Genomic DNA, 23,133 nt, shown 5'->3' on the forward strand with positions numbered 1-23,133 from the left:
TTTTCTGTGCTGGTGTGTTTGTATTTCAATTGCACATCTAAAGCCACTTTTATACAGAGCTATGTTACTGCAATAATGGGCATTTGCTTTCTGTATGAATAGGTCAGGGCTAACTGCAAGCCGCAATATTGGGGTTACACTGCATTCCATCTCAGACTTGGTAATATTACCCCAATATATCCGTTACGATGCGTTCTGCATGTGTCTGAAAAGAAAACCAGTCACATTCCCGCAATATTACTAATTAGACAAGACTACGCATGTTTAGCAAACCCTTTGACCGCCAATAATGATGATTTCGAATAAAAATATAATTTTTTATTTTTTTCCAGTTAGCTGTGCTACGAAAATAGAAATTAATTTAAAAAAAAATTTTTTTTAATTTATTTTTATTACGCTCACCTGAAATTTCCAAAGATAAGATACTTCTTCCTTTAGTTATATATAAATTTACGTATTATCCGTTCTTTAAAAATTATCTTGTTGCAGCATGTACAGTAGGTCCACTACATAGAAAACATTATGTGCTTTTCATATATCAAAGGTAGAATAATTTTGAGTTATTAATACATGGTTAAAGAGTAAAATAAGAGCTATAAAATGGTAAAAAAATCATTCAAATCCGACATTTCCTTATGAAGTTACAAGCATTTAAGCATACAGCTCTGTTTAAAGAACAATATATGAGAAATCAGCCTTCAAAGTGATTTCAGGCATTTCTAATGCAGAAACTATCATAAAATCTTTAAAAAGTGTTTTTTTAACATTGAAATTGGGAAAAATAACAGCACAGCATGATGTATAGATACATAAACCTCAGTTTAGTGAAATAAAATAGATTTAAAAAAAAATTTACATTCTAGCATGTTTTTGCTATTTTCTCTGAAACACAATTTGCGACGAGTGACTGATTTGGCTTGACTTTGCCACATTCACTGTAGTTTGCAATCAGCACAATTTTCTAGAAACAATAACAATAAAAAGATTAACCAATGTCTCACTCAGCGTGCGAGTTCCATTCATATACAGAAAGGCGTTATATTTCGGCTATCAAATTAAATTTGACAAAAACATGTGATATGCCTAAATGTCACATGATGACATCACATCATGACCGTATGTGTCCGGCTCTTGCAAAATCCTCCGTTTGTAGGAAAAATTGAAAATTGAGTTTTTGGTGTTTTTAGATTCTGCAAGTACTCTATATCAGGCATATGTAGGTTTTGAGAAAACAGCTTCCAAAGATTCCAAAATCAGTAGTTTATTAATTAAGATTTTATTTAAAAAATAATTTTATTATACTTTTCAGTTAGATTTAGGATTAATATTTTTACAGAAATGTTCTTCACTATATCTTCTTTTATAAAATGCAGTAACATCAATATGTTCAATATTCTGATTCTCGAACGCTGTGAGTGCTTGTGGGAAATTAGAAAGTGCGACAAAGGGAGGGTTTTGCCTGAGCCAGTCACATAGGCACATCATGACTACTGTATACAAGTGCATATAATAGTTTTTTGCTTAAAAAAAATTTGATAATCTCATTGAGCTTTAAGGTTGAAATAATGTGTCCATTCAAGGTTTGTAAGTTGTAATCAATAACCTTGAAATTATTAAAAATTAATTAATTCCAGTACAGTACTGTTATTTTTGAATTGATCTTCCGTTTTAAAGGTGTGTCTGTTGTGTCTATAAGTAACGTCTAAGTAACTTAATTTGCCATTTATTTCCATTAATTTTAATATTATTTTTTTCACATCTGAACAAATGAGGTAGGGATAGTGCTCAGGCATGCCATTGTTCATAGACCCTTCATGAATTAATATTTTTTTAACATACAGCGTCCCAATTTTTAGCTTTAGCTTTAACACTTTTCTTATGCGGATTTGAATAATATGTCGTCTGCATTACCACCGCACTTAAAAAATATGCCTGCTTAATTTGAAGTCGGCCTATTGGCCGCTGCACATACTCGTACTCATCATAGTCATAACAAGTTGTTTCTAGTCTTGGAGTCCAGACATCTCAAAGCTTCCACTTAGAATATTCGTCATGGCTGTGCGCCCAGAATCCTTAATATGCCTGGTATTTATAGACTAGTCGAGTACAATTTTTTGTAAACGGACCACGTGCGGCAGGCAGACCTGGGCGTTGATGACAGGTATGATATCAGGCGGAAATAGTTTAGGTCAAATAATGCATGGCCCTTTATAGTTTTAATTAATCCGACTAGTGAACTAAAATAGATAGATCTGGCTAAAATGTAAAGATTTAAGATTCATTTTCAATCTTTATTTTAGAAAACACAATATATATTCAGTACTACAGTAATTTTCTTTCTAAGCCAGAGGCATGAATTCAGTCGGGAGACACGTCCAAGAAAGAAGTCTCCTAGTCACTTTATATACGGTATATAAATAAATAATAATACAGTACTGTATAATAAATAAGGCCTAAATATATAAATCCTTTAGGCATAAAGTACTACTACTAGGCCTATGAATTATAATTACAGTTCTAAAACTACCACGCTACCTATACTACTACATAAGTTCCTAGTTACTACGGTAGTAGTACCCTCCAGCTAAGCCTAACTCTAATGGCTGGACTAGGCCCTAGATCGTTTTTTTTTTGCACTTGACTGTAACTGACTGGTGACATTAAAATATAATACAAAAATTGCAGACGTGCTCCATCAACCTTTCGTAGGTTCGTACAGAATTTGTCTCATACAGAATTCTTTGTAAACGCAAACAACAAACTTCTACCCCGTGGACGACGTACCGTGAGTGCCACGGTAAACAGAATGAGTTAGCTATCATGCATATTCATTAGTTATTTTGTTAGCTCGTGAACGGTGAATATTAGGCCATGCCCATATGCCGCATTAGTGAAAATCAGCGTCAAAACAGCCGATAACGCGGTACTCACGTTAAAATAGTTTTTGGACGGCCCCTTAATACTAATTGCAAGTTCACTCTGATTTTTCGCAGATGTTCACATAATCAATGTATTTTGTCCCAGGTTAGGCCCTAGCCATTCCGTGCCATTCAGTTAGCAATAATACCACCACGGCCCAAGTGTGTGCCACGGCCGTAGCAGCAGGCTGTGCTGCCACCAAGGGTTTGGTTCTCAGGGAACACGGAACAGAATAACGAATGCTCACTACTTTTTTAATTTCGAACGTTAAAGAGAACGGGTAACTTTCTCAGCAAATTGGTTCTTGAACGAGATAGCGAAAGCTCTCTGTAAATGAGAGCATGATCGTATGTAAACACATGTTTGTGGGACAAGATGTGTGTTCTTGTGCGTATGTCCCTTGTTTTTTAGTCAGTTGTTAAGTGTGAAGATTCTGTTTGTTATTGTTATTGTTGAGTTATTGTTTGGTATTATTTTAGTGTTATCATTATTTACATTCAATCCATTATTAATATTGTTGCTAATGCTTGTTATAAATGTTTTTTATTGTTGTTATTTATAATCATATAAACAAAATTATACAGTATTATGTCATGACCATTGACAGATACAGCCTAATAATATTCAGCTTATACCTTTTAGGCGCTTTGTTACTTTATTGAAATGCCGATAATTTAAACTATTGAAGATACCCATTAAGGGGCAACCTTTAGAAAATATCCACAAGCCACATTTAAGGCCATGAACAGTATCATTTGAATAAAGAAGGCTAATCATGCTGTAATATCAAGAATCAGTTTACAAAGTAAGCAACAAAACAATTTTAATAAAATATATATGTTTAATATAACATAAAGCACTTGAAGTTAAAATGAATACCAATCGCAAGCAATTAGCGAGTCATATTTATAAAAATTACTTAATTTAATTGTTCCTAAGCATATTATATCATTTTTCATTTATTTATTTACTTTTTTTTCAAATTTCTAATATTTCCTCTTATTTTCATAGTCTCAAGTTTCTTCTGCGACTTGGCACATTTCATCTCTAATGGCAACATCAGACCAGTTTTCAGATAGGCAAAAAAAAGCTAATTTAGTAATTTAGCAGCTCTGATAATTTGAAAGATTGCTCAACAAGGCCTATTTTACTCTACATATTTTGAAAGTATGAATTTCTGGTTTTATTACAGCGGCTGTGGAATCTTGTCTTTCACATGGACTGAAGCGCAGAGCAGTTGGCCTATTTAAAGGAAACACAAGCTACACGCTACTTAAATCTATAGCAAAGAACTTTGCTCCTGCTTCCATTGTGGCCCAAAAGGTGGCAGACATAGAAGCTAGGATGGAAGTTAATAACAAGTAAGAATATTTTAAATTATTAGTACTGTATTTAAATTGTTATTTAATTGATGTTTAATTTAATACTTATTTTTTAAACTATGAAAATTAAAATTTAAATTATAATAAACTAAATTTATATTAAATTACTTAATTTATTTAAATTATTATTTAAATTAATTACTACCTATTTTGATTTTAAGTAAAATGTTTTAAATTATGTGTGGCCTTATGCTAAGCACATTGCCTGTTTAAAATTCTAGAAATAATACATACAGTTCGCCCTGAAAATTTGAGACCACCCAAAACTTTCAGGTCCCAAGGGGTTGGTCTCCAATTAGAGGGCTATCTTTGTGTTAGAAGGTTGAAGATTGTTATTTGGGTCTTTGGAAAAGTGGTATCGAATTAGAGGGGTAGAAGCTTGGAATTAGAGGGGTCTCGAATTGGAGAGTGCACTTTATTTATATTAAAAAAAATAAATAAATAAATAGGCAAAATATCAAACAGCTGGTCTTTGATTATTGAAGTTAAAATGCATAGAAAAATGTTGGGAGACATATTTCATGTTTTCCCGTAGTTCAGTAGGCCTATCATAGGTCCTATCATCGTAAACAAACGTTTATAAGAAATGCTTGTGTCTTCATTGTGTTATTCATTCATTGTAACACTATACATCAATAATTTAAAACCCTGTTTCATTACACACAGGGTAATATTATATACTCTCCATTAAGCGCCGCGGCGCTTATTCGAGAGTGGCACTTAACGCAAAAAAATCATGTTTGGTGAGGTGCTTATTCGAGATCGGCACTATTTTGAGCATTTACAGTATATACATTTTGTTGTTTTTTAGATGCACTGTTACGTATTTGTTTCTAAATGTCTGCCACTGTTATAAAAGTGTTAATCCAATAAATATTGTATTGTATTGTATTGAAGCTCAAATTTGGTGGTTTGGATACGGTACTTGCCTTCCTTTTCTAGGGTCCTGGGATCAAATCCTGTCACACCAATATTTTTTTCTCATGAAATAACGACTCCAATTTCCAAGCCTCATGAAGACTTAACAGTTTGGCGAGCATTGTTCTATTCATTAATTGGCAAGTTTTGGTTGTGAACAAAAATGAAAGTAATATTTGAAATATAAGATAATACAATAAATTGGACAATGATAATTTAGACCATATGATTATTTTATTGGCTTTATTAAAATTAAGTTTATCAGTTAATACATTGTAATAATGTTGAATTCATAATTTTCATTGTATTTCACGTGATATGATTAATCAATATTTATGTACTGTATACATCCTGAAGTCAAAATTCATTTATTCACAACTTTACTTCCATCCTTAATAAAAGACAATTCAAATACCACAAAAAAAAATCAGTAAATTAAGATTTATGGAAATTACAGCCAACAATTTATTCTTGTTATGCTGTAGCTATTTTTGTATTTAATGTATGTACAGTGAATGCAGTAGGACTGATGTTTTTTTTTTTTTTATTACATAGTAACATGTGCATCCGAGGTGAAAATGGTCGTGAGAGTTAGGTTGCTTATGGCCAACTTTATCTCATCAAATATTTTTAATGATAGTCTGTCCTAAGAATGAGCATTATTAAATAGTTTGTAACTAAGACATCATCTTGATTATTGAAAGTCAATTATTGATTGACAATGTTTTTTTTTTCCACTAAGAGCATAATATTACAATAACATTGTTTGACAATAAATATTGCGTCACATATTTCTGCGTATTAGCTTTTTAACAATATGGTGAATAACAATTTTGTTCTGCATACAAAATTTTGATTACAATAACATGTATTAAAAATGCATGCGATTCAATTTTTTTTAAAGAGATCATTGGCTTTTATACTGCTCATCAATTTTATATTATTGAGGAAGTCAGTTGATAACAAACATTTTTGTTATGGTCTCTTTCGTCTGAAAATATTTCATTAGACTATATGTTATCTACTTATTGACTGCCAAGTATTACACCCGTCTAGGACCGATTATCAATCCACTCATGGACACTCCTTTTATTTATATGATTGTTGTGTTCAACAGTCTAGGCTAGGACCAGTTCTGATTATTGAAAAAAAAGAACAATTAATCAGTATCAACTACTAAAAAAAAACTAAATCCTTTCCAAGCCACTGGGCTTATCCACTATTTCTGTAGTGTGAAGCGGATGAGAGTTGTACTCCCCCTGGACGGGACACTAGTCCGTCGCAGGTTAGTCCCAGCAGTTTGCTGGTACCCATTGATACAGCTGGGTGGGCTGAAGCAATGTAGCTAAAGTGCCTTGCTTAAGGGCACAAGCAAATCTGAACAGCGGAGACCCAAAACCCCGACCTTATGATTGAAAGCCCAAACATCAACTGCTGCGCCAAACTGCCGCTACAATCTACAGTATGTTGTTTATATTTTTCACTGTGCATGTATTAACAATTGTTGCAAATTAAAGATTGCATTATTATACAGTTTGATGTAAGCTTTTTGAAAGTATTCAGAATAATAACTTTGAGTAGATTTTTTTCTGCAAGTTACCAATTACTGTATATAATAACATTGAATTCTATATTGGTTTACAACAAACAGGCCGACTGGCAGATTGATATTATTTTCATTATAATAGTTTCAATAAATTTATGATACATTAGACTTGCACATGCACCATTTATTTTAATATAAATGAAAATGCATTTTCTATGCACGATTCCTTATGTTACTGGGCAACACAAAAATACATTATCATTTGGAGATTTAAAGCCCTTTCTAGAGTCCTAGACTATTAAATTTTATTTGACAAAAAACTGTTGTATGCCCATTTATAGTCATGATATGTCTGTATATAGTTATGATGTGATGTCATCATGACCATATTTAGGCATGGTGTGTTATAGAAGCATAATGTGATCTCTGAAATTGATAGTCACAGTGGTTTTGAGTATGGAAAATAATTTAATAGTGGTTTCAGATTTCATGTTCGGCATATTAATGTACCATGAGTTAATGAGGATGATCAGGATTTTCCTACTTTGAGTTGATTTGTAATTGGTAGGTAACATACAGGACTGTCTAGGCAAGTGATAGGCAATATGGGACCAGTTACATTAGCTATAATTTTTTTTAAATCTGGACATGAGTTTTGGCAACATGGAAACCAGCAGAAGTAAAATAATTATGCCCAATGAAAATTTAAATGTCATTCTTGACAAAATGTACTTTACTGTAGCCAATTACAGTACTGTAAAACCATGAATTGAAGCCCAGTGGGCTTAATCTCAAGAAGAAGGCCATCTCGAATTGAAGCAAAATTAGCCTCGAAAAGAAGCCCATAGGCTTCTTTTCACGATAGCATGGGATTCTTTTCGAGATAGTACAGTACATTATATTGTACATGAATTTCAAAGAAACAAAATACGGTAAATTAAAAAGATACTTGGTTTATACAGTAGTTTAGGTGTTTTAATGTCGGTTAATACACTCCAGGGTACTGACTGATGTTACAGTGGCCCTATTTATTGTTTTAAAGTAATAATTCCCAAAATTTACAGAATTCTTTAATTTGTAAAAGTAGCCTCAAAAAGAAGCCCATCGAAAGTTCGCAAAAAAAAAAAAAAGAAGCCCAGGGCTTCAATTCGAGATTTTATGGTATGTCACTTATGATACATACTAATATCCATATCAGCATTCCTAATCAAAAAAAAAATATTTTTTTCTATTTTTTAAATCTGCAGTAAGAAATTTCTGAGCTTTACGGATGAAGTTTTCGACAGGAACAACCCGCAGGGAAGACGAGCAGCATTACAGCATCGATATATGTGGATAAGGATTGCACTGTTTGAGAAACAGTTAGCCAAGATCATTGAATATTTATGCGAGAACTCTTGGTACGTGGAACATGTTTTTTGACGTAGGTCATTCCACTTGTGATGTTACTATGACAAATTGAAGTTGATTGTCTCATTTTGGTTTTTTTTAAAGAACATAATAATAGAGGGTCTTAATATTTTATTTAACCTACCTTTTAAATAACATTCTCACTGCCAACTGATTAGTAGAGTAAATTAATACAAAATAATATTGTATTTGATTAAAGTCCTGCTTTGTAAACGATCCCACCCTCTTGAATTAATGCCTCTCCCCCCCCCCCTTCCCTTCCAGAGCCTCATTTGGAATAAATGCTTCTAATGACTAAATAAAACTAATGGAAACAACATCATTCTCAACACATTCTATTAATGTTCTACTCAAGTAGAATAACGTTTTTTTCTAATGTGGTTGGATCTTTCTCGAATAAATGCCCCTTCAAAAACCCTTTTTAAAAATAAATGCCCTGGGTTTATATATTAATATATTATTAATATTACCACTGCCTTGCCTATCATATACAAAGAGGTACCGTTTTCACACACTAGTTATTTGTGTTGTAAGTACCGCTCTTGAATAAGTGCCTGGAAAACGCACCGCACAATATTTAACATTATACTACTAACATTATAAGCATCGCTGGGCTTATTCGATCAGTACATCAGTGTTCTTCCCAGGATGAGGGTCAAGCATCATGGTACCAGCCCCACCCTTTCCACTCTCCCCACCATGGTTGGGGAAAATTTTTTTAATAATGACCTAGATTCACAGAAATGGCACTCTCAGACATCAAAAATGCTTTTTAAGATTTTTGAAATGACTATAGATTTCCTTTTTTTAACAAATTTTTTTTGTGAAGTTAGTGACCATATACTGTACTACTATTATAGCCTAGCCAGAATTGCCACAGGATGGCAATTTTGGACCGACCTAGTCCTAGTTTAGACCTTAAGGGCCTGGGGAGAACACAGGTACATTATCCCAATCCTCATATAAGAGACCTTTTGTACAGTAGAACATCCTGGTTCAAAATGTTAAGCCTCTATCTAGCATTTATTTACATGAAAATATTGAATAATTGTATATTGTTATAAATGACTATGGGTTAGTTGTATGCAGACACATTCAAGAAGGATTACACAATGCTTCGCTAGGAGTCTGTGTTGGCAATCCGGGTGCCAAAACTAAGTGACTGTTATAGGCTACGTTCAGACTTGGAGATAAGCTAGGCTTGAGTTAAGCCCGGCTTAACTTTGCCGGGCGTTCAGACTAGCGGGTTTAGCCAAGTGAGAATTTGCATAATAATGACACGTAACCATGGAGGAAACGTGTTTCAAAACATTGCTCGCGAAAATGTATGCTCGATCACAGTGTATGTAATTGAATGCTGATTGGTCATTTCGTCACCCGAAGTCAAGGCAAGACCCCCCCCCCACTCCGCAACGATTAAAGCCCGGCTTAGAGAAGTTAAACACGGTGGCGGGCCAGGCCTAGTTGCTATAGGAAGACAGCCCGGCTTGAGATAAGCCACCTAGTTGAGACTGGCAGGTGGATAAACCCGGTGAGTTGAGCCGGGTTTATCTACTGTACCTAGTCTGAACTAGGCCATAGTTAAAGTAGTCTTATACTTTTTAGGAGTGATTTTTTAATTGACAATCTATTTTGTTTACAGTAAATACTATGAAAAAGATGCCCTTATAGCCCACCCAGTACAGGGACCAATAGTATCATCTTTATTATGTAAGTATCTCATGCTAGATATATTATTTTATTTTTTTATTAAACAATAATGTGATGTGCAAAGAATAGGTGCAATATAATTCCAATTATAATAAAACTTAATATTAGTGGAGAGGCATTTGTAGCTGTGGGACAAGAAGGAGCTTACTGTAATACAACTGATACGGGTTCATTGAGTATTTTTGTAAAGTTATATATTAGTCTACTGGTATGTTTTTATAATACTTAGTCTACTGGTGTGTTAAATTATTATACCTGCTAATTTTTATGATGGGTGGAATTAAACAGAAAAAAAGGAGCCATATACTGTAGGCATCCTCTGTGAAACAAAAATGTAATCAACAGAATGATAACACTATAACTGGAATTAGAATGCTTGCACCTTATCCGCTTGCAATCAGTCCCATTAATTAATTGTTACTGGAATGATTATTTTGAAGCTCTTCAATTATTTCTGGTAATGATATGATCAACACCTAGACCGATTTAATTCAGTTCTTTTATTGATCATACAAAACTCAATGGCTATTATATGCCAAGAAAATAAAATTATACTATAGATATAAAATATCAATAAAATATAATAACAATAGAAGTATAACACCATGCAAAAGACGCTACAACAATGTTAACTCATAGATAATGCATGTTTATGGTTTTCATGGCCAGACAATTGCAAATGAGTATGAAAAATTGCAGCTGGACTATTCACTAATCTGCATGCTTGCAGTAATGTTGTCAACATTGAGTTTTGAACCAATCGCAAGCCAATAACTTTATCAACTTTATTAATTATGTACATTGAGATTTGAACCACTTTATAAGCCAATAACCTTATCAACAATCCACATGCTTTATTAATGTGGCTAATATTATTTTTTTTAACCAACTGCATGTTTACCCGTGTAGCCAGCATTGAGGTACTGGCAATTGCAAGCCAGTAACCTTATCACCAATCCATATTTGTGTCCACCGTTGAGATTGGAACCAATTGCAAGCCAATAACCTTATCACTAATCTCCAATGTAGCCACCATCGAGATATAAACCAATCGCAAGCCAGTAGTCTCCACACTATCTACAATATGGCCAGCAATGAGATTTGAACCAATTACATGCCAATAACTTATCAACTAATCCCCAATGTGGCCAGCATTGAGATTTTGAACCAATTGCAAGTCAATAATCTTACACTAATCCACAATGAGGCTGGCATTGAGATTTGTACCAATTACAAGCCAATAACCTTATCATTAATCCCCAATGTGTTCAGGATTGAGATTTGAACAAATTGCAAGCCAATAACCATATTACTAATCCCCAATGTGGCCAGCATTGAGATTTGAACCATGCAAGCCAATAAACCTTATTACTAATCCACAATGTGGCCAGCATTGAGATTTGAACCAGTTGCAAGCCAATAATTTTATCACTAATCTACAATCTTCAAGATTTGAACCAATTGCAAGCCAATAACCTTATCACTAATTCCCAATTTGGTGAGCATTTGAGATTGGAACCAATTTTAACCTATTAAAGATATGTGGGTTTAGAACCCCATTCCTTTATCATTAAATGCCTAAAAGTTTGTGTTCTCTTTTGATAAATGTGCTTTCATTGATTATTTCAGTTGGCCCCTGTGCTCTGGATTACTCAAAAATGAAAACACCGGACCATTACTGGACAGACCCACCAGCAGATGAGCTTGTACAGCGCCATCGTATCCACAGCAGTACAACAGGCTCAACGTCCCCCAGAAGACCAGGATTAACAGTATGTACAGTATACAATTATTCATTAATTTGATTTAATCCGTGATTTTGACCTTGTTTCCGCAACACTTATCACATGATAAATTTTAGGAGTGCAGCTGTTTTGTTGTTACATTGTTGCCCATAACTTTACCAAAATATACAAATTTGGAGGGAATTTTAAAGGTAATTTATCTATATTTTATTTAAGTGTTGCTGTAACATGGTGCAATGTCTAGAGTCAGTGTCCGACGGCTTTGTTACTACTGGTGTTCTCCATTGTGGTAATGTTAATTAATCAAATTTCATGCCGGTTTGGGTGATATTCAAATTTTTTAGAATGCGAAGTAGTGGGATTTGATGCAATGCACAGAGAAGAAAACAAGGAGGTTAATTTTTTTTAAATGCCTATTAAAGAAAAATCCTTAACATTGTTTAAAGGTAGCAAATGTAAATTGATAGTAATAACATATAAAAATTTAAACTAAACAACAAAATTATATGTATTACAAATACTCAGTATTATTATATAATCATGAAACTTTAAATGTTTTATAAATTATTTAGTAAAGTCATATTTCATGTACAAAACTACTTCTTTGGGGTTTGTCATGCCAAAACTATAATCAGCGACCAAAACAAGAAAATTAACTTTTTAACATATCATATTCTCCACATTATAAGCTTTAAAAGGGCGAAGTCAATATAAACTAGAATTGACTTTACTGTTGTCAAAGTTATGAGTAAAAGTTTTACAGCTTCTCTGTACTGAATTATACAATACTGCCACATTCTTATGCTAATTACTCAGTTTAATATTTAGTGTCAGTGGTTTTAGGATGGCAAGCCACATTTCGCTGTAAATACGCATAGGAAACACACTAATAGACAGGTGGTAAATGTGCGAATGATTTATTGTCGGTGATGATTTAACAACTAAAATGCTGATCACCTAAAATGGAATGGGTATAATTATACTCAGTTCATTTGTATCCATGGCTTCAGCTAAACTGTGTCATAGTGACTCATTTGCATATCGTCATTATTATTGCATACAGACTTAATACTTATTCCATTACTTTTATAATAATACCTATATTATTATGCTCTGCTGTAATTATTTGTTATTAATTCAAAAATCATATAAATGACATGTTCAGCGGCTGAGCGGTACTGTAAGGCAGGGTCGCCGCTAATTACAGCTTAACGTGGGCGCTAGTTTCAGCCACTCCTCGTCCAAGGTTCGATTGTTAGAACGTTGTCTTCTCGGTAAAGACTTAAAATGGAGGTCCAGTTTATACATCTGACTCGTGTGTACTTTAAAGAACCCAATATATCTTTCGGAAGAGTAGGGGGTTACCCTGGTGTTATGGTTCATTTCAGCTCCTGCTGTTGTGGAATGATATGAACATGTAGCTACTATAAGCGCCTCTTTACGGCTGCTATGTAGTCACGGACCACGCCCATACGCATTTCAGCACAATGATGCTGCAAGTTATGAGTTATTCTCCTACCTTTACCTTATATGTGGCATGGAAAAAATGAAATTAGAAGCATAAAATACAAAAATGAAAAAAAAAACCAATTTTTTTTTATCGTATATAATTTGTGATTTGAATTTGCTCAATTTTAGTAGGATATGTAAAAGGATAACAAAAAATTTCTGAATCGGAAGTTAACAATTTCATTTGAATAGCAGAGAGTGATGTTTCTTTGAATGATTGCTATGATTAATTCTATGGAAAGCAATTGGAAAGGGAAAAAAATCTTTCCTCTGTAAAATGAGACAGAACAAGACAAATGGAGTTCATCCAACTATGCCCTAGTTCTTGTACAACATTCGCATTCAAACATAACACATGATGTGCATTTTACAACACATTAATTGTCATATATTTGTGTCTGCGCTACTTTGTCTGCAATTAGCTCATGCATTGTAAACTTCAAGAGTAACTCGGTTGCATTTGCAAAAAAAAAAAAAGTAACATAGATAATGATTACGGGATACAGAACAGTGTTAGTATAGCGCATGAATACGGTATTTAAAATATCTTGATCCACTTTAATGTAAAGTATATAAAAAAAAAACTATTAAGCTACCAAGATAAAAGGATGTCAGTTGTGTTGATGAATTTAAGGCGGGAGATAAAATGACAGGTAATACTTTTTCAAAGGAAAGTACATTATTTTAAACTGGCAAGTAAGATGATCAGTATTAAAAAGGATGTTAAAATGTCAGAAGAAATAATATTTCAAAGAAATTGTTAAAAGGTCATGGTGATTGTCTAGTAATGTTGCCGTTAAATAAATTGCAAGCCTTGCATGAATTAATGGCCTGCACTAAACTGAGAAAAGTTTGTTGCTTTAATTAAGAATCATTATGATTCATCGGGTGGCAAGTTTACAAAAATGGAATCAACAAAGTCATTTCATTTATTTTCTTTCTACAAAACCTGCCTTAAGAGAAGAAAAACAGTGCAATGCCAAATTAGAACAGTAATAATTTGTAATACTATTTCCATGCTATACTATTTTGATGTAGCATTTGCAGTACCTGACTGCTACTTGGAGATCGGATTCAACACTAGCCACTACTCAAGCTCAGTAGTCTAGTGATTATAGTGCCAGGCTAGTTAGTTATCTGGAGATCGTGGGTTCGATTCCCACCCAAATTACTTGCAAATTTTTTTTGCAAATATTTGGGAAGTTATTGAGTATTCAGTACAATAACATGTCATGTAGGGTAAAACATCACAAAACAACAAAAAAAAAAAACATCTTTGTAAATACCAGCTATCATTATTAAATAATAGAAACTATCACAAACTTATGCTTTGATTGGCATATATTTTATGTATCTACTATCAAATATTGTAATATACATGCATCACATTATTGGCATCCTTTTATTGAAAGAAAAAATAAAAATAACAATTTTGAATTGCCACTGTAAGTAGATAAAACCTAGAGCTTTGAGTTTGGATTTAAATTGTCAGGTAAATACCGGTAAAGTTTTGTAGAATATTATTCTGAAGTATTGTGCCAACAATAAAGAATGCTCTAAATCTAACTGTGCGATTTCATTTGTGAAGAGGCATTCAAACCTGCTTTCTTTTTCTACTCAAACAAATCAGCCAAACAAGTAGATTCATGTTTGCAGCATCTGCTTTTACATGATTTCAACAGAACTTTTAGGTGCTTCACAAAAAAAAATTGTTTTGTATGAATCAAATTTAACAACCATATACAGAAGAAAGTGATTTAAATCATTTAATATATTTTCAAATTAAGTGACATTTACAATTTCAATGTACAAACATAAAGAGAATATCAACTGGGGTAGTACACCAATGTGTGCTACATTATGCACAAATAAATAATAACAAACATTCAATGCCACAACATCCTACCAGGTACCAATTTTACTCCTGAGTAGAGGTAAATGTAAAGGTAGGAGAATAACCCATAACTTGCAGCGTTATTGTGCTGAATTGCACATGGGCGTGGTCCGTGACTACCTAGTAGCCGTAAAGAGGCACTTATGGTAGAGCACAAGTTCTCATTATATTATTCCACAACGACAGTGGCTGAAACGAATCATAACATTGGGTAACCCACTACTCTTCCAAAAGATGCAGTGGGTATACACTGGACCTCCATTTTAAGTCCTTAATCAAGAAGACTTGGTTCTACCAACTGAACCCTGGGCAAGGAGTGGCTAAAACCAGCACCGATGTTAAGGCTGCGGTTAGCGGTGTCCCTGCCTTACCGCTTGGCCACTTGACTTGAGAGAAAGAGAGAGAGAGACAAATGTACTGTAGGTAAAAGTTCAAATTGCTTACAAGCCTCCATCTTCAAGGTTATAAGCCTGAGCATCAACTACTCCACAGTATTTGAGCCCTTTTTTTCTTTTCTAAAGATTGAATTGTTGATTCGTATTGAGGTTTTTTTCCGTGTTGGTAAAAGAACTGCAATTTGTTGTCTGTTTTACTGTGGATTTTGTAATTTTTATGTAAGAGGACTCCACTGAAAGTCAGCCATGCTGAGTGGGACTTCCTAGTTAAGTATTAATAAAGAAGGAAAGAAAGATAGATATTGTGTTTTATACCAAAATACTACAGTATATACCGATACTCATGTTAGGTTTTTGTGACTAAACTAATCAAAGTTCAATGCCTGATAAAAGCAAAAGTGCTTGCAAAACATATTTTGTTTGATTTGACCGTTTGTTAATCATTCATTACCAGCTAACTGATTTGATTTAAAAGCATTAAATTAAGTGTTTAATCATTATCATATGGTGAGCTCACATTTTATATAGCACTCTACAGTTACAATGCACTACACTGATGTGCTATGTATACTCACTTTATGAAAATTATGTTAGAGATTGTGATTTGTCAGTTAAGACAGCAGAAAAGCTAAACTGAAATTCTCTAATATAATATATAATGATCTTATGACACAATTAAATAATATTTCACTTAACATAAATTCTATTGAGCCACTAGTTCCAAAATTGAAATAATATTGGGCTATAAATGCACATTGAATGATTTATTTCAACAATAATATTAAAACACTAAATATAATATAAATTATAGAATTGTTAAAATATTCAGCATAAACAAAAATAACATAAATTCAATAAAAATATTTATAAGATGCATTCAGTACATGGTTGTAAAATGTATAGAGTTTTTAAACTATGTTTATGTTTGTGTATACATGTAGAAAATTAATGGAAAAATATTGTAATTAGTACATCATAATATATTTGAGAAATAAATATATATCTACAAGAAATTCCAGAACAGGTGTAGAACAGAAAAGATCATCAAAACTGGGCTCCAATCACAAAATCAATTATGTTTACTCAAAAATTTAAATTCAAGTCAAAGGAAATCACATTCTTATACACACTTGTGCATGCATGCCTTCAAACTCCTGTAATGTCCATTTTGTGTTTATAATATATTTATTCAAAAAAGATTATCCTTTTACTATAACATGGTAGTTGTGAACCCTCTCCCCCCTCCCTCACAAGAGAAAGGTTGCTCCCCCAGTCCCCCACTGAAAATGTTAGTTAGAAATGACCTTGTACCACCTTATATTTTTCAACTTAGCACCCCTCATAGAGTATATAATCATTGAGTGTTACTCTAGTAATATTGAATTTCTGTCTGTCAAATTATACTGCAACCTAGAAAAGGTTAAATCCGGGTGCAGTCTAGTATGGTAATCCAAATGCAAATTAACATAATATATTGGAAATAATTCAGTATTATTGTAATTGTTAAATTCTTTGAATATTTATAACATTGTTTTTCACTAAATTCTTTTGTAATTACCATTTGGAAGATTTATAATGAATTAATATTTTTCTCAGTATATTTTTTCAGCGCTTTGTAGGAATATTATTCTCATAATGTGAATATATTTTAAATATTATTCTAAAGAATTTTTTTTCATTCTAATATTTTATCATTATATATACTGATAATTTTATGGTACATGGCAATATATAGAATAAATTATAGTACTTTTTGGTATACTTAAACAGAAATTAGATTCAATATCTTAAGTATTTATCTTTGAATTATTATCAGCATTGAAATTGTACATTGTGTATTGATTCTCTGTAGCATTCCTTATTTATTATCATATTGATCTGAGTTTTTCCTTGTTTATTTATATAAGTTCTTTCGCTCAAAACCAACAGTATAGTCTAATCGGTATTTAAATTTTTTTTCACAGACAAGGAAAATGACAAGCAGTAACAGTGACAACTGCGTGCAGATGTCTGCAAAGGATTATGTGGAATCGCTGCATCAAAATTCACGAGCAACATTACTATACGGCAAGAATAATGTTTTGGTACAGCCGGTATGTCACGATTATATCTGTCACGTTATTACTGCTTTCTACTCTAGGTGACTAAAACAAGCTAATTAAAATGTCAAGGACCTATAATAAATACTCAATTCATTCTGTTTTGAGTTCAATTATGCTGTACTCTACTGATACAAGACACAATATTACTTAGTGTTTTTCACTGGCAATTTATAAATCAATAATGACTATAAACCATATAAAAAAAACCCATAACATAAACAGTACATGCATAAATTGACCATAAATAACCAATGTACGAAGCAATGAAAACCGTACTAAGAAGTATTACATCACAAATTCATAATTTTTACTTTATTGTATGTAAATTAAGGACTACAATTTGTTGTTAGTTTTTAAAATACAATACACAAGGGTGACAGCATATAAACTAAAAACAAACCTAATTGTTGTGCTTGGGGTAGGGTTGACAGAAAGGGTAACACAGGAGCATATTAAAAGACATCAATATAAAATAAAACAATTTGTTTTTTATATAAAAATATATCATGAAAAAATAGATCAGAGAACATAAAAAATATAGCCAAGAGGAAAAAATTTTAAAGAAGAAGTTTATTTGCAAAAATACCATCCAATCTCTATGTAGGAATGCAATGGGCATTGTTAAAAATTATCTATCAGATTTGTTTCTTGTCAGATTCAGTTGAACAGATAATATTTGATCAGACCTTAATATGAAAAATCCTTGTCCAGACTATCAAATTTTATTTGACAAAAACTTGTGACATGCCTAAATATGGTCATGGTAACATCGCATTATGACCATATATAGGCACATCATGACCATATTTGGGCACATCATAACCATATATGGGCAATCAACATTTTTCTGTCCAAGAATATTTGATAATCTGGACAGAGCTTTCAGACACATCTGATGAAACATGCATCTTTCTGTGTTTGTTAGAAGTCAGACAAAGTTTGGCTCCGTCATATTCAGTGCAGTGTCAAGCACTACACAGAAATTGCATTCTGTAAATTTTCCAAATAATTATATTACTCATTAGCAGATGGCGCCAACCGTTTACACAAATTTAGGTACTCTTGAATACTGTATAAACAAAATTTGCAAGATGCTTTGTACGATTTTCATTCAAATTAGAGCGCCTAAGACGTCAACCCATTCCTTACTTACCAGATGGTATTTTGCAAGTGTTCGGTAAAGTATGTGTCAGATAATTATACTCATGGAAAATGCACAGATTTTTGCTCTGACAAAACATTTGTCTATTGAGTCTGACAGATACAGTAATTAGATAGTGTATGGCTCTCTATTCTGCACAGGTCAAAGGTCACAGTAATATTTAAACATAGATTTACTTTTGCATCTGCTCCTAATGATTGTCACATCAAAGTTGAGGTGCATACCCACCCAGTCAGATGAGTCAATACACACATAATATATTTGTAGTTTTATTGTACATAACTCAACAAGCACAGTTAATCATCAAAGCAATTGTATTGATATGTTGTTATGAATTCTATTTTTTAAAAATTGAAAAAAATACACTAATAATGAATGTGGTAATTTCTCATTACCTGTCAAATGTGCTTGCTAAAAAAAGCACCCAAAGATTACGTTTTGTAATCAATTAAAGAACTTATTACTTATTTTGTCTCATTTTTCTCTTTCCTACAATTCTTCTAATTTGTGGAAATGTAATTGTACAATCTTGTCGCAATATGTGTTACTGGAAGTTTTTTTTTAGCTGAAAAAATCTTGAGGGTATTTGAAACCACTATTTAACATCTTTATATAAGTCTCTCAAGGTTGGGGGTTCGAACCTTCCATGTGTATTTCCCTTGTGTGCTTGGACAAGGCACTTTACCTATGTTTGTCTCTCTCCAACCAGGAGTATACATGGATGCTTGGTTGAAATTATAGGCCTACTAGGGAATTTAAAAAGGCAGCATGGAAAGGAGCTGACCACCTTTACCACATGCCAGCTTATTCTCTACATTCAGTAATGAATAACTTTACCTTTATATGTTCCTAATTAGACTTGTATTACTCTTTAATAAATTTAATATTTGATTTATCATTATATTGTTGTATTGTGAAATTACTTTGAGAATAATGCATCTTTAATGGGAAAGAGCTGTCTCATAAATTGGTTAAAATGCAGAGTACAGTAACCAAACAGTGGTTTATAGAATGCTTGCCTCTGATGATGAGGGGAATATTGACATGTATCTTAAAATTCTAGCTTTATTACGATACGTTTGTAACTTGACTCCTCCACAACACAGATATTGCTTTAGCTCGACATAAGCTAATGTCACTACTTTTTATATCTTCTTATATAGTAATTATGTAACCTATATTTGCCTATCTTTAATGCGGTTAGAGTTAAAGTACTGTAGTGCGCCGTCAGTATTAATCATGAAAATGCTGTATAAACAGGGTTTTACTAAGTTCTACCAGTTCTAATTACTTGCCCTTTCTTATAATATTCTACACATCTTTTAGAAGGAAGATGTAGAGCAAATTCCTGGTTACTTATCACTCCACCAATCTGCTGACCTACTAACCATCAAGTGGACCCCGAACCAGCTTATGAATGGAAGCACCAATTCTAGTGATGGTGAAGGAGAAGCTGACAAAAGGTAAGGTTTTAAAATATCCAGTCACTATTGTTACAACAGTTTTAAATGAATTCTTAATTCTGATTGGATGTTATTGTTCTAATTCAGTTCATATACAATATCATCCTCAGATAGAATAAAGAATTTGTTTTAAGACTGGTGTAACTGCCCTTAAAATACTAATTGTTACACAATATGCATTATTGATTAAAATTTGTTTCACTAAATACTTATTAATTAATGTGCTTATTAAAAACTATGCAAGGTGGTTTTGATTATACAGTATTCATTTTTTTACATTGATAATATACTTTATTATATTTTCTATAATAGTATGACTTATGTGATATATATTTTTTGTATGCCTATTACATTAATATTGGATTTGCTTTATGAAAAATTCAAGTGAAATAGTCTGAACTTTATACTTTATGAATTACTGTTTACTTTGTACACATTTCAGTGAACTTTAAAAATCAGTGCATTCCGCATATTTGAGCATTTTGTGTTATTTATTATTATCGTATGGTATTAATTTTATTGTTTAGATTTTTAATATTAATCAAATACTGTAACCCTGGATAACATTAAATATGTGAATAAATTGTCCATTTTCATTAGATTGGAGGCTTATCAAACAGTAGTTGCATTATCAAAAAGCTTTGTTCACTGTTGTATTCCCATAATATATAGTCATGATGTGCCTATATATGGCCATGATGTGATGTCATCATGACCATATTTAGGCATATTACATGTTTTTGTCAAATAAAAATTTGATAGTCTGCACAGAGCTTTACATAATTCAAATTAAGATATGCAGTTGCCATGACAAATAATAATTACATGCATGGTTGGTTCTGTAATAAGATATGTACAGTATTGACCACTAGTAATATATTAGGTGATAGTTGATATATTTTTATTTCATATCAAAATCAGTTTATGCTCTACATAATAATGAACCCAACATAAAGAAACTGTTTACATGCAATTAAAACAGGGTTTGTGATAGTGCACATAGCATGCAGTAATATTAAATCAAGCTTTAAAGGATTTGATTAATGATAGTAACAATAAATATTGATTAACTGTTTGTTAAATGTCTAAATTAATAGTGAATAATAGCATATTATTAAATGTATGCTTGCAGAGGATAGGATAGGAGTATTTCGGTGTGAATCACACCAAGGTTGACCGACTTGTTTCCAGTGGGGTCCTTCTTGATGTGAATTGGGCAGTAAACCAGGAGACAATCAACTACGCTTTTCCAAAGAGTGTACTGCCTCCTTTAACGTGCACATGGGCCATATTGCTCATGGGACCAAAAGCTTTAAACGTCTCATCAAAAAAATGGTACTATATTTCAGCCCTCCAGCTGAAACGCAGGGAGAGCAGCGATGGGAATTGAACCGAAGACATCTCAATGGTTCAGTGCACACACAATGGCTACCACAAATTTAGCAGACTGAGCTAAGCTGCGTTTGACACCCTTATTACCAGGGTTGAAATTAAAATTTAAGAAAAACAAAAAATGCTCAGCCAATGTATTTAGTTTCAGTATTATAACTTGATATACGGTAAATACAGTAGTATACATTTCCAGTGTATCAGCACTTTTTTTGTAAATTTGAAAAGTATTACTATCGGGCAAAGTGCAGGTCACATGAAGCTCAATGGCAGTTTTCAAATGGCCTGCAAAAGTGAATTTAAACCCACCCCCCCCCCCCCTCCTGTGTGCGGCCCCCTCCCCTCCTGTGTGCAGCCAGCCTACTATAATATATTTATAACCCAACATCTTCAGAATATAAATGGTGGCAAATTAGCTCACTAAGTGGGTTAAAATACTAAAAATTTCATTGGTATTTATGTCCTCATTCACTATTTTCACCCCACCCCCTCCATAACACTCCATGGCAAAAACCAGGCACATCCCTGTTTTGTATATTGGAATGGTCTGTATTTTACTATACTGTAGCTTTATCAAAATAACTAGGTAGGTTGTAAAAGCATTGAAATATAGAAGTAGATACTCTTCAGGCTAAGTCATTGAAAAGAGATCGAATGAGATTCATTTACAACAGGGTTGTGTTCGGGTGCTACAATACAAACTTTGAAGATTGACAGTAAGACGTGCTTGGTGTTGTAAAAACACACATTTAAATATACTGTATTTTATTTTATATGATGACACAAAAATTGGAACAGTCTGCTTATTTTTATCACTTTGAGGCAGAATTTCTTGCATTAGCTGTTACCAAGAATCTTTATACTGATGGTTAAGTTTATATGTTAAGAAGTAGTTAATTTTGAAGTGCGATCATTCGGTCGTATGGTGTGTGCATATTATTAGAATGAAGTGTGTGTGTGGGCGTTCTGCGTAGGTGTATTTATATATGATCTTTTGCAATAAGAAAAGACCTGTATACATTATGTCAACAACTTTTATCTAACAACAGTACTGATGTATAATACAATAAGAATGGCATAATTTACCTAGTTCAGATAATTTATTAAGGAGGAAGAATATTAATGTTTAAGGTAAACACCTAAAAAAATTGGGAAAAATTTAAGAATTTATTATTTTTTTAATATCTGTTAGTGTTAAAAGCTATCTTATTGAAATTATAAAGCTGGAAATTTTTTTTAAATTATATTAATTTAGAAAATAGAACAGTGTGACTGACTCTGGAAAATCCAGGCACTTTTGTTTAAAACGGAAGTCTTCAAATCGGCTAAAATGTCTATGATATTGACCATTTAATAATGCATGTTAAACTAAAGATATAAATTATCATCTTCACCATTTGTTTTCCATTTTTAACAGTTTTTCATTAATTATTACTTTTGTCAGATCTTTATTTACTTGCAAACATTACAAAATACAAGTTACAACAAATAACGATTGTTATGACAAAGCTGAGCTTGCAAGATGTCCCATAAGAACATAAACATTTAAACAAATTTACTGTAAGCATTTAATAATATGGCAGATATTA

At 32.7% G+C, this 23,133-nt stretch overlaps 1 protein-coding gene across 1 annotated transcript in view; it reads left to right on the top strand.

Annotated features, from left to right (window-relative positions):
• Positions 1–23,133, top strand: part of LOC117114078 (small G protein signaling modulator 1-like) — a gene marked incomplete at its 5' end in the record, with an annotated part of 53,566 nt that overhangs the window by 9,119 nt on the left and 21,314 nt on the right. The window contains 6 exon segments of the mRNA XM_033257618.1: positions 4,112–4,280; positions 8,013–8,165; positions 9,818–9,885; positions 11,515–11,657; positions 17,393–17,521; positions 20,019–20,155. Of these exon segments, the coding sequence (XP_033113509.1) occupies positions 4,264–4,280; positions 8,013–8,165; positions 9,818–9,885; positions 11,515–11,657; positions 17,393–17,521; positions 20,019–20,155 (647 nt within the window).

This window comes from Anneissia japonica, unplaced genomic scaffold (genome assembly GCF_011630105.1).
Source record: "Anneissia japonica isolate Jap-2015-1 unplaced genomic scaffold, ASM1163010v1 scaffold288030_len866700_cov218, whole genome shotgun sequence".
NCBI classification, from domain to species: domain Eukaryota; kingdom Metazoa; phylum Echinodermata; class Crinoidea; order Comatulida; family Comatulidae; genus Anneissia; species Anneissia japonica.